The following is a 13133-nucleotide window of genomic DNA, read 5'->3' on the forward strand; positions in this document are numbered from 1 at the left end:
TGCCATACAGTTGTTATATCAATTTATTTTCAGTTTCAGTTTTCTCAAAACTAAACACTCAACTCGTGGTGGATGGCTTCCTTCATTTCATGAACCTTTGGACTAGATGCTCATTGCTATTGATTATTCTATTTTATTTTAAAAAAAATCGATTCTATTTTATGTGCCTATATATGGAAACAATGCCATGTACTTCCCAGTACAGCTATTAATAGCCTCTCCACATATGCATAATTATTTATTTTAATCTGCACTGACAGAAAAGCACTCACAAGTGTACTTAAAGTAAATTTGCATGTTTTTTTCCCTTTCATTTCTTACTCACTTTGTCATTTCTAAATTGCTTTCTTGTTCTCTCTTTTACTGATAGTCAAATTCTGTGGCAAGATGGTGGTTCTGACTACTTTGAATATTTAAGAATCTTTGAGTTGTTAACTTTTTGTACTAAAAGTAGAATCTGTCGGTAGACAAATTTTAATGAGAGATTCGGGAATCTTGGGAAAATATAGTTGAGGACTAGTAGATTGGATCTTGCTTATGGAAGGCAATATTGCTGGAATATGCATGGATTGAAATAGTTTGACCAACATTATCTGTTGACATGCAGGGCCCAGGCACAACCTTCGTGATACAAATTGTTTTGAAAACCAAGTTACTGTAGAGTGTCTGTAGTAGATTTGTGTTCTGGACATTCTTCAGTTTATTAGCCTGATGCTGTGCTCCATGAACTCCCTCCCAAAAGTTTTCTTCTGTTTACTGTGATGCTAACTGATTTTATGACAAAAACTTTCTACATTTTAATTATGCCATAAAATGCCTTTTGTTCACCCCATTTTTCAGAAGTCAAGGCAACTTCATCATAGTATTTAAGAAATTTTGGTGGAATTTTGGTCTTTTGGGTAGTTACATGCAAATCAGGCCAGACATTTATTAAATAAATTCTGAGTTACGATGGGTTAAAATTCAAGTTCGGGAGAATCTTTCTTTGATCTTCACTCATTTGCCTCTAGCTGGAATTTTTTGGGTAGGAGCTAATGTCTGCTCATTGTCTGGGGTCTGTGCATAAGGCACACAATCTTGTCACATATGTAATTAATTGTATATGAACTTCATTGGTGTAGGTTCTATAATGTGCCCTTGTGCTCTTACTTCTCAATGATATGTGAATGTATCATAGGCACGATTATGACCCCCTGTGTACTCTGGGGGCTCTGAAGACTTTTCATCCCCTGCTCCCTTACTACAACAACTCCTGTTCCATTATTGCAACTTTTTTTTTTTTCATTTCAGCCTAGCTTGCCTGCACAAGAAAGTAAGATTTGGGTTTTTTAATGATTATTACTTTTTAAAGAAATTAATTTTTATTTTAAGATTAAAAAAATTCTTTACTTGAAGGATTAAAATGACCTGGTAAATGTCTTTCCAGTAAAACCTTGACAAATCCTTATAGATATGCCAGTATTTCTTTAAACAACTGCAAATATCACTATTTTTTAACAATCTTTAAAAGGAACCTATTATAAAGATTGTATAAAATTTCCCCATAGATTATAATTATTAGAAGTTAGTCTTCTTTCCTCTATCCATCTTGTCTATTAAAACACAAATTAAATCTATAAAATCACAAAAATGACTCATTAGCTCTGAGGCATATAACTGCTAGGCAAGCAGCCATGACAAATACAAACGTATTTAAATCTCTTGCTGTTAAAAATAGGCATAGTAAAGATGTCACTCAATTTAAAATAAATCTGTTCTAAAATGTAGCTCCAGTTAACATCATATCTTGTGATATTGTTGCTTTGGGTCAATGTGAGTGTAAGCTGAGGTTAGTGAATGGCCTTACAGGGTTAACTACAGACCTGAGTGCTGGGCACTGTAAGTGTGTGTTGTCAGAAACAGTGTTGCCTGGTGATTATATTACTGTTTTTCTTCCTAGGGGGATGCCAAAGGCCTTGTAACCTCTGAGAATGTGAGCACTGGCCAGAAGTTGGACTTCTCAGATACAATGGTACAGCAGAAGCTGGATGAAATAAAGGACCAAATCAAGCGAGAAATAAGAAAGGAACTTAAAATCAAGGAGGGAGCAGAGAACCTCAGGAAGGTCACAACGGATAAAAAGAACTTGGCATATGTGGACAACATTTTGAAAAAATCGAATAAGAAGTTAGAAGACTTGCATCATAAGTTACAGGAACTAAATGCACACATTGTTGTAACAGATCTCGAAGATGTTGCAGGTACCATGCATTACTGTGAAATCACTTTTTCTTTATAGCTGAGATAAGCTCTCCCCATTTCACTTGAAAAATTGCTTTGTGAACAAGCAAATCTATAGCTGGTGAGCTTGTTACTTATGTATGTCTCTTTGTTTTGACTCACAAGTCAGTATCCAGTACCTTTGAGTTTAAAATTCCTTCCTAGGGAACAGTGTCTTTTATGGATTTTGAGTTCTTCACTTTCAGTTCTTAGCATACTAGAATATTTTCTCAGTCACTGTAATGTTTCCTAGTAACTTTTCTCTGTGCGAAAGCAAATTTCATGAGCTCTCCCAGTGACTTTCTCTGAATTACACTGTAGACATCAGCATTGATACACCTTTTTATTCAATGCAGGAGAAAAATTACAACATTTATACTTAAAATTTTTGTTAGTTTTTGGTTTTTTAAACTTAACTTAGAAAATGTTTTTCAGTTGTGCTGTTATTTAACTTATCAAACATTTCTTACAGTGACATTACTTACAATTTATTTATTCTCCAGCCTTTTCCACAGCAAAGTTACTATTTTAAAGACAATTTGAAATTGTTTTCACAGAATGGTTGTAGTTGATGGTTTTAATTAGTATTTTCTGTGGCATGGCAGCAAGTCAATACTAATTTTGAATGTATTTTTTAAAAATACCAGGATTGGTATTTTAAGATGGAATGTTGTGAAAGTAAACAGTCCTCTTTGAGCTTTGTGGAATGGCCTGGGAGATACTGCCAGCCTGGTGATTTCACATTGCACAGACTCTTCTTGGCAAAATGTTAATAGTGTGCTCAAGCCATTGAAGATTCATGTGAAGTAAATGCCAAGCCTGAGGAAGCTTGGGCAGTAGAATAAAGGTCTGCAGCATCCTTGTGATGCAAGGTTGGTTACAGTGAGAATTTAGGAAATAGTGGTGGGTGATGTCTGCAGTTCATAGTCTGGTGACACACTGCAGAGGTGTTCAGGTGTCCATGGTGGCCTGTGCTGGATTCTTTTTTGCATTTCATCTGTGTGAGGATACAAGAGGTGGAGTAGCGACACAGCTGGAACCAGTGAGGCTAAGTGGTTGCTGCAGCATGAAATGGAAATGAATGCAATCATGTATGCTTCCAGATAGCCACTGGGCTTTTGGTAGGCATGAAGCATTCTGTTCCATGTCAGCTAAAGTTTATGAAAATCTGCTTCAGTGTTGACAGGACTGTGGCTTTTAAAGGAACAGAAAGAGTGGAACTGAAAGAGAATTGTATACAAACTGTGTATAGACCAAATACTAAAAATCTATGCAGATATAATTTGCAAAATCCATCTAGCAGTAGAACTTGAAAAGTGGATGAGCACAGAAATGCTCTTGTTGGAATGCTTCCTTCCAGTGTAACATTTTTAAAAGCCTTATCATAATGAGTTAATGAGTAATATTGTCATTGTGCATGTCTTGGGAAATGCAGGAGGGATTCAAAGGACAAAGGAGGGATTCAAAGGATAAAAGATCATGGTTGATCTTATGTGCTTCTACTTGCTTTTGATGTGTGCTAAACTTCTTACGACTGTTTTTAAATTCCATTCTGTTCTAGGTGTTAGTGGTAGATAGGTTGTACAGTCTTAATCATGGAAATATGCAAGAAAAAACTTGAAAATTTGGTTGAGATCTTTATATTCTGTGTAAAGTATCACATCAGGTATTCCCATGCAAGACCCATTTAAATGGAATATTTTGCATAATCTTCATGAGGGGGAAAAAAAAGTAATCTTTAATTCTGTTAATACCTCTTTTTAGATAAAGATTTGGAAGCACCCACCCTCTGAAGTTGAAGTGCTTGAGTTTTTTGTAATGTTTGCCTTGTAATTTAAGTGCTTGTCTCCTTCCTCATTCATGGTCAGTAGTACACAGAGGGGGAGCACTATCAGTAAATGTTGTCTGTCTTGAGACAAATGGCTGCAAGTCATTTTGGTGATATTTTGATTTTTAATACTGAAGCCTTAGGCTTCACTTTAGGTATTGGTGAGCTTGACCTTTGCAAAATAAAGTTGTTAACATAAAAGTTATGACATGCCAACTGTGTGTGTGTGCATGTGGATATATGTATACACACACACACATGGTATTGAGGAAGTGCATAGATACATAACCCGAAAGGTGACTGCCATCTGACATAAGATACCTCAGTGGACAGGTCACAGACACCTCACTTGGGGAATTCTTGTTTTTGCTAAAATAGGCAGTGAATTTAATAACCATTTTCTGGTAAATATGGGAGCTCCCCAAAAAGTGCACTGTTTCCAGAGATTATCTTTATTCAGTGTTACTGCTTTTCACTTTAGCTTGTGTTTGACCTTCTGGTCACTTAGTAACAAGTTATATAAAAGAGGTGGAAATATATGGGAAATTTTTAGACTGTGCAGATCATGAATGCTGAAAATAAGGTAAAGAGGGTTCAAGAGCTGTATGAGTCAAGGTCTGTCTTCTCTTTGTGTACTTTAATATATTTCAGTATTAAAGCCCTGTGTTTTTCCCTGTATAACAAATATACTGAGTAGGTTTTTTCAGGTTCTAAAGTCAGGATTGAGATTCATTGAGCTGATCTCTTTGATTTGTTGGACCTGAACTGTAAAGATATTTTGACCGTTTTGTTGACTGGTTGAAAGACCATTTTGGTAACTTAGAGCAGTCATTTAATCTTCCTGTGTTCCTGTATCTGAAAAGTGGGTGTGAACATATATTTGTGAAGTGCTCCCAGTACAGAGCTGAGAAATGCTACACAGGCTGTTGTGGTTCTTTCTGTTGCTTATGGTATCAAGCAGTAACTTGTATTACTTTTTAACAAGCCACTAATTTTTAGTGTAACTGCTTTGTAATCAGCACAGTGCAATCAATACATGTTGAAATCATTAAATGTAGTATTAACAAATCTACTGTAGAAAAATCTGTTTTAATAACATTCTATTCCAAGCAAGTTTAGAAGTTTCTGTGGTAGTTTGCCTAGAGCTGAAAGATCACAATTATTTGAAGAATTGGTACTTAACTTTAACCAGAAAGTGCAGTTTGCCAAACAGCTTTATTAGAGTATGTGAGGGTAGATTTGACAGTGGGTATGTGATTCAGAAACAACTTTTAGCACAACATAGGTGTACTTTACCTTATAGGGATTGCTGATGAATCGAAGTTTGTTTTAGAAGTGGGACTTTGTACCCAAGTCTGCCCTTGTTGTGCAGTGTATTAGTCATGCAAGGATGTGGAATTTTAAAATTTGTAGGTCAACACTTAAAAGTGAAGCAGAATCCAGCAACATAAAAAGAGTAGGAGAAGCCTAGCAACCATTATTGCTGGAAGTCTGAGAGATGTAATGTGTCCTATGGGGATAATTACTTCTGTTTCAGAGATGAAGAAATTTTGTGTCTAGAAAACATACTTTATACAACAGCAAAGATTGAATTGGTGGATTTGCGTTTTTGTCAAAAGCAGCAGTACAGATTGTGGTCTCTAATGACTCAGGGAGTTGTAAGACTGAAATAGCTTACCTACAGCAAGTTACTGATTTAATTAAACATGTAGCTAATACATAGAAAACGTATAAATTGGCAAATTGATCTGTTTCATAGTGCTGAAGTTAAGGGGGATAGAGAAGTGTAATGATAGGAAAACCTTTGAGTGAATTGATAAAACTGGATAAAATATGGACAAAACTAACTCAAAGACAAGTTAATGCCTTTTCTTCCATCCTCCTATCTGACATGGAAGCTATCCACTTTACATCAAACTTGGCTGTAGGCATTGCAAAGAAAATAAATTATTTTTTTAAATAATATGATTAGCTGGCTGTCTGGGGGATTTCTTTGTCCTTACAAAGGTTAATCTGTTGGACACCAGTGTCCACATAAGACCAATTACTGGAAACTGGTAGAGGTAGCAACCAAACTGATAATAGGTAGTGACTTTTTAGACAGCAGACTCCACCTACAAACTCATATCCATTGGAATATCATGATAACTTTGGTAGCCTTAATGTAGAATAATATTATCTATGCAATTTGAAAGAATCTCCTATCACTTTTTTAGTAGTTAAAATTAGCTGCTACCTAGTGGAAATTCAGCTGAACTTCAGAAGTTTCCAGGAGGTCAGCACTGGATGTTTTCTGAGTGCAGAATGTCCCCTGCTGCCTTGGGCCTACTGATGACTTAGTTCAAGTGCTGATCCAACCTTCTGACTCCCTGAGAAAAGCCTGACAATGCATCTTTATTCCTCCCTTCAGCAATGCCTAAATGCATTGCAGGTATTTCTGTGGGGTATGACACTGATGAGGCTAACTGCAATTAAATATCCTCAAATAAGATTAAAATTAACTATTTACCAAAGGTACTTGCTGCTAATTAAATACTTAAGCAGCATGCTGCAGTACCATCTGGGGACCCAAATTCAGAAAGTTATGTGGGATCCTCGATTTCACACTGAGCTTACTGAAGAAATACTATATGTAGCATCTGGGGAGGAGATCCCAAAGGAATGAGCAGCAGTCTCAGAAGAGTAGAGTTATGTAACTGCTCTTTATAAATATAATTTAGATAGCAGTGATGGGTAAAAGGCAATTTAGAAGCAAGAAGTTTTTGCTGGTGAGCACTGAACAAACTCAAACTGGAAAGGTTTTCAGAAGAGCAAAGATCACAGTTCATATGAGCATTTCAGACTGAAAACTTCCATTGTCCTCATGTAATCCAAATATTAAATAAAAAAATCATCCCTATTAACTTCTTTTAAGTCTGGTGAGTATATTTTTATGAAAACAGGGTATTTTAGGTGCTAGGGAAGCAGCACTGTAGCTCGTCCAGCAGCCTGGATGTTGCTAACAAGTTGCACAAAACTCACTGGTGTTAAGCAACAACATTCATAGTTGTTGAGCATAATAAGATGCCTATTTGCTTGAAGTTGAGTTCACTTGAAATGCATCTGTTACTTCACTCTGTACTCACTGTCAAGAACGATATTTGGGTCTGGGAGCCCGACCCTGTACCCCAGCAAAGCCCTTGCTGTCCTATGCAAAGCTGTACTTGAATGTATCCAAAATGGCAAGTCTTGTACTGCCCTTATTAACCAACAAATGGGGCAACCTGGAAAATCTCTTCTGTTCCCCAGTCCCTACTTTGAGTGAAATATCAATTTGGTATTAGTACTTAACTCTTGTATAACTTTAGGAGTATACATAAATTCCATTGATTGCAATTTCCTGGATGAATTTATTACTTATTTGTACTATGAAGATAACTAAATGCTTTCAGAGGAGATTTGACCCCCTCTGTAAAGTGCTTTTCATAAATAAATCTGAGATAACTAGCCATGGAAAGTCATTACAACCTTCCAGAACAAAGAGAAAAGGAAACAGCTAATACAGATGTAGCTTGTAGTGTTGCTGCTGAGACTGTCAATGCTTTCTGCAATAGAACCGGTTTGTCTGGCTGATTTAAAAATTAATCTGAATTCTGTAAGAAGCTGCCTTGAGCTGCTTACTGAGTAGTAATGGGGAGATTGGTTGGGGGATGGTAGGAGTCCCTTGGAAAGCATCTCTGAAAAACTATTGTTTTGGTTTTTTTATAAACATAATATGTTAAGAAGCATGTTGTTCCATATTTGGGAGTTTAGTGAGCAGCCATTATGCCTAAAGGCAAAAAATTACTTCTTCCTTGCAATTAGTCCCTATTGCAGAAAAGTTTCCTTTGCTATTAGTTACTAACAAAGCACATAGTACAACAATTTTAACAAAGTAGTAGAGGGTAGGTTACACCCACAAGTACAGACCAACTCTTGAGATGACCCAGGTAAGTGGTGTGGTTACACCTTCACAGCAGAGACATGCAAAGGCAGATAATGATAGCTGCCTGGGCAGCCTGAAACATGGTATCTCTAATTAGTCCTTAACTTGCAACTTGTGTGTTGTTTTAATGCAAAGAAAGGCTGCTTGTGTACATCCTTAAAAGCTGTGAAAACAGACTTCAGGAGCCCCACAGCCTTCACAGGGATCATCAGAGGGCTGGGATCTTTAAGTGGGAGAGGCTTGCATCATATATCTAAAATTGGTAAATATTCATTTATATGATGAATCTACTTTACAAGAAGACCTGACACTGTGACTTTCAAGTTCATGTTTGTTCTTATTTTGAATAGATTATTAGATGAGGATTAGTTGAAACTGAAGACATAAGTGATAGGAAAGCATTTTGTTAATCTTTATTTTATTAATAACAGATTTTAGGTAAAGCTGTTCAAGTGCTCTTCCACAGAGGAACCAAGCCAAAACATTGAGGAGAGGATCAATGACAAAACAGCTGAGGAGTAATGCAGATTTTTTTTTTTTAAACATCTGGTATTTTCTGTGCTACCTTTAAGTAGTGAGGATGCAGTAAGAGACTTGTAAGTGGCTTGAAGTGAGGAGTGAATTAGCAGCAGAGGAAATTAAAACTCCTTACTTGAAATCTGTATGTAGCCTCGACAAAGATTGCCATTTAGGAGGAAATTACCCAGCAAACTTGGAAACAAAATGTGTTAAATCTCCAGAAGTAGTTATCAGAAACTTTTACAGAAAAAGTATGAAATGGCAGATAAAATATCTCCCCTTGATACCTCATAAGTAAAAATTTGTAAGTTACTAGTGAACTGCCTCTGTTTTCTGGTAATTGAGGATTTTGGAATTCCTCATCCTAGTTTTAATACAAGGAAGATTATTACAACTGGAAAAAAGATTCTATGGCTCATATTCAGTAAATACTGTCTTCAAGGAAACCAGAACCGTTTATCCACAGGAAGATATTCTCTCAGTTGTTGGGGTAGAAGAAATATTTTTTTTTTAATTATTATGGTGGAAATAATTTGTTTTACCAACCTCTTTTACCAAAAGGTTGGAAGTCATTGGGACTGCTTGGGAGGATAGTTAGCTATAAGGACAGATGTGTTGGAAATAGTCCAGTGACCACTTAGTTTCAGTTTACTAACTGTTCATGTTGCAGAAGCTGAAATAGGAAGTTATACAATAGACTGGTTAGGAAAAGTTAAGGAGCTTGACTTTATAATTTAATTGATAAAACTAACTTGCATTCCATGAAATAAATCCAACAAGAGGGAGACCCAAACACAGTAATACTGTCTAGTGAAAAAGCTTTCTCCTTCCCATAGATCAGTCAGTTGTTCAGTAACCTATCTGACTATGTATCCAGTTATCCCAGATTTCTATTATGACTGCAGAGCAGAATACATTCAGCTTTAGAATAAGAAGGCGGCTTATTTTTATCTGTTCTTAATTTTGACATAAACAGTGTCTGCAGTATTCACACTAAAATGGATGAGGATCTACTCAAGAGCTGTATTCAGACAGTGCTCATTAGTATCTAATACTATTATCCAAGTCTGTTGTTAAAACACTTTGATTTCAAATTGGGGGTATAAGAAAGCTTAATGGAAAACTGCATTTTTTAATTGACTCAAGACATTCAAGAAGAATTAAATCTCCTTTGAAATAAAAATAGGCTTAGCTGCAAACCTGCCTGTTTGCCCAGTGCCGGAAGTGATTCATGTGAATTAGGACATGTGTAGGAGTCACAGGGCTCTCGGGAGGCTTTTCACGGTAAGGCGCATTTGCAGTCCTGTTGCAAAGTAGCCCTGGACAGGAGGGTCACTTAATTCTCAAGTATGATGTTCAAGCTCTGTTCAATCTTTAACTTCATAGAATAGAGTGTAAGGTGGGTTTTGGGGGAGTGGTTTGGGTGTTTTCTTCCTGTTTTTTTTTTTTTTCTGCGTGCTTATACCTTATCTTTAATTCACAGATTGTCCTAGCACTCCTGATACTCCAAATAGTGATCCTCGGTTTTCCACAAACAACAGATTGATGGCCTTAAAGAAGCAGTTGGATATAGAACTGAAGGTAAAACAGGGAGCAGAAAATATGATACAGATGTACTCAAATGGCTCTTCAAAGGTAAGGCTTTGGAATGCTTAAAGATCATGAAATGAATGTGGGTTTTCACATTGCTGTAGTGTGACTGTACAATGTATAAACAGTATGCAGCTTCAGTATTTTAGTTCGGGCTATATTTTTGTTAAACAGTTCCATCAAATCTGCTACAATTTACCATTTTTTGTTGTGGTTTGATACCCACTGAAGTGATTGTGTTATCAGTTTGTGCAGATACAGTTCAACCTAAATAATAAATCCGGCTTACTAAATTTAGTACATCTAGTAATCTTTGACCACGTGGGATTCACTTAGCAGCAAAGCTTGGTAGGACTGACTGGTGGCTGGTGTTTTTCCTAGCTCCACTGAAAAAAAAAAGATCCATTAGTTTAACATTGTAACGTGCATGATAATTACAACAAAGGCAATATTGCCAAGTATATTCTGAACTTGTCATCTAGTTGTAGTTAGCAGCAAAAAGATCTGTGCCAAATGCTTCAATAGAATGTGTGTAGTATTCTGATAGAGATGTCATAACCTGCATTGATACATATAAAATACTCATTGAAAATAAATTCTTTTTTAGGGAAGTGTGGTAATCTAGAGGTAGCAACTGATAGAATAAAGTGAAATTAAAAATAAAGCCACACTTACTATTATATCTGAATTTTAAGTACTTGCACTCACTCTCTCTTGATAGCACCAGAATTTTTCCAAGGAGGTGGAAGGCAGTCATAGTTCTCAAATAAGAAAAAAGGGAGGGAAGGATCCACAGAGAAGATATTCTCTCAGTTGTTGGGGTAGAAGAAATAATTTTTTTTTTCATTCATTTCACCTTTCATTCATTACTCATGAACTGTTCTTTACCTTTATTAAATCATTAAGGAGATTAATTTCCAGACTAAGGGGAAACACAAGAGTAGATCTAACAAATAGTGTGTAGTTGCTTGGTTAGATGTTTTTGTGTCCAGACAGTAGTAAGGAGAATCAAAATGTTTTAAGATCTTGGCTGACCCGGCACCTATCTGGGTCAGTCAACTTACTAAAAGGAAGTGTTTGGCTAGAAGAGAAGGAATCTGGGAATTACATTGCTACCCCTTACAACTGATTTTAACTAGAAATTGTTGGAAAGGAACTTCATGTTTTTGACTGAATTTGGGCTAGGTGTTGGTGGAGAGGTAGATCACTTTGTGTGTCTCTACTGTATGACTTCCTTATACCTTGAACAAATAGCAGGGAGCGCTGCTTTCTCACAGAAAATGAGTTTAGACTCGATGGACCAGAGGTGCCATCAAGTTCCTTCTGTCCCAGGCAGCCTTATCTGAAAGTGACCTGTAACATACTAGCTGGGGGCAAATAGAAGAAATAGCTGGAGTGCACATTATGACTAAGGTCATGGGAATGCTGTCCATCCACCACAGTCCCTCAGCTCCTAGAAACCCTTGGAGTCTACATTCTCTGGGGCCATGTACTTAACATCAGGTACACTTAGAACTAATAATTAGCTAACCCAAATGGATCAAAAGACATACACAAATTAGGTTTCTAATAAACACTTGGTAAGTAACCTTATAACAGGCTGAAAAACTTAACTAAACACTCAGGCTGTAATATTAGACATTGTTAGCAAGCTTTGATCAGACTAGGTAGAGAAGATAAATTCTGGTTTGCTTTAGATTGAGGTATGTAATTAAAATCTCTGATTGAATCTTGTATTTGCAATTGGTAAATGCTTAAATGAGCCTACCACATTGGGAGTATATAGTATCTGGGCTGGAGAGAGCAAGCTGCAAAGCACAAAAGCATTGCCAGCCACTTCAGCAAACAGGATGGAAATGGTGGGTATTCATTCTCTCTTTTTTTTTTTTTTTTTCCTGCTCAGTTGTGAGTTATTTGGCAAGTTTGAACTGTAGCCTTGAGCATGCTGACTATGTTTTAAAAAGCAGAGCTTAAAAGAATCCAACCATCTGGATGGGGTGGGCAAAAGGGGCAGAAAATCCCCAGTTTGAATCCAATCCCAGTAATCCAGTAGTTCTTTAAAAAGTAGTCATCGGACCATCTTTAAACACAAACTCATTTGTGACCTTTCTGCAAGTGTACTATATGATCTAATTTCAAATCTGTTGTATTATTTTGAGACCTAAATTTAATGGAGGGAGGTTATAATCTGTTTTCTAAAAATGAAAAAGCAGTCTGTTAATAAACCCATCATCTCATGGGAAGCTTTTCCCTTTGTACTTTACTTGCTTCAGTAACATTCAGCTCAACCTATTTGGACTTGAACATTTCTGAGATAATGATCGTCTTTCCTTGGATGTGCGTAGGTTCTCTGAGATCCCATGACAGCTTTGCAGATCAGTTTTACAGGCACTGTCAGTTCTTCTGTACTCAGAAGATGCATTGAAATACTTTGTATTCAACCTCCAACACTAAGAGAGCTGCTGAGCATTACACATACATTTTGATTCAGAAGATGTGATCTTCTCTCTCTTTAAAACCTAAGGATATCTCTGTAACGCTGGATTGCCTCTGCTCTGCACACTGAAGGGCTAATGCTGCTCCTGAGCAAGCAAATCCATTCCAGTAAGAGACTATGAGGGATAATCAAGAGCAGCATGATCAAAAATAAGATAAAAGTGAAGATACAGACAAAGAAACACTTCCAGCATATTTATACATCAGAATGATGCATGGATAAGGTTTAGTACAGGATTTTAGAGTGACTTGTAATCTGTTACTTAAATCCTATACTCTGCTAAAGTCAGTGATTATTCCAGAATTTCACACCTGTATTCGAGAAAGTATTGATTTAGGAAAGTCAGTGTGATCATTAATGGGATAAGAAACATGGAATCTTAAAATACTAAATCTGTGGTATCTCCCTGTAATGTTGATTAATACTAAAACTTCAAATCGAGAGTTCTGAAACTACGGTATGCAGAGGGGGCACAA

General features: G+C 36.6%; 1 protein-coding gene across 2 annotated transcripts in view; it reads left to right on the forward strand.

The window, feature by feature from the left end:
* Positions 1–13133, forward strand: part of PKN2 (protein kinase N2) — a 54931-nt gene that overhangs the window by 21887 nt on the left and 19911 nt on the right. For both annotated transcript variants that reach the window (XM_066555435.1, XM_066555436.1), the window contains exons 2-3: positions 1940–2240; positions 10054–10205. In XM_066555435.1, coding sequence (XP_066411532.1) covers positions 1940–2240; positions 10054–10205 — 453 coding nt within the window. The remainder of the gene's footprint in view (positions 1–1939; positions 2241–10053; positions 10206–13133) is intronic.

This window comes from Molothrus aeneus, chromosome 9, assembly GCF_037042795.1.
Source record: "Molothrus aeneus isolate 106 chromosome 9, BPBGC_Maene_1.0, whole genome shotgun sequence".
NCBI lineage: Eukaryota > Metazoa > Chordata > Aves > Passeriformes > Icteridae > Molothrus > Molothrus aeneus.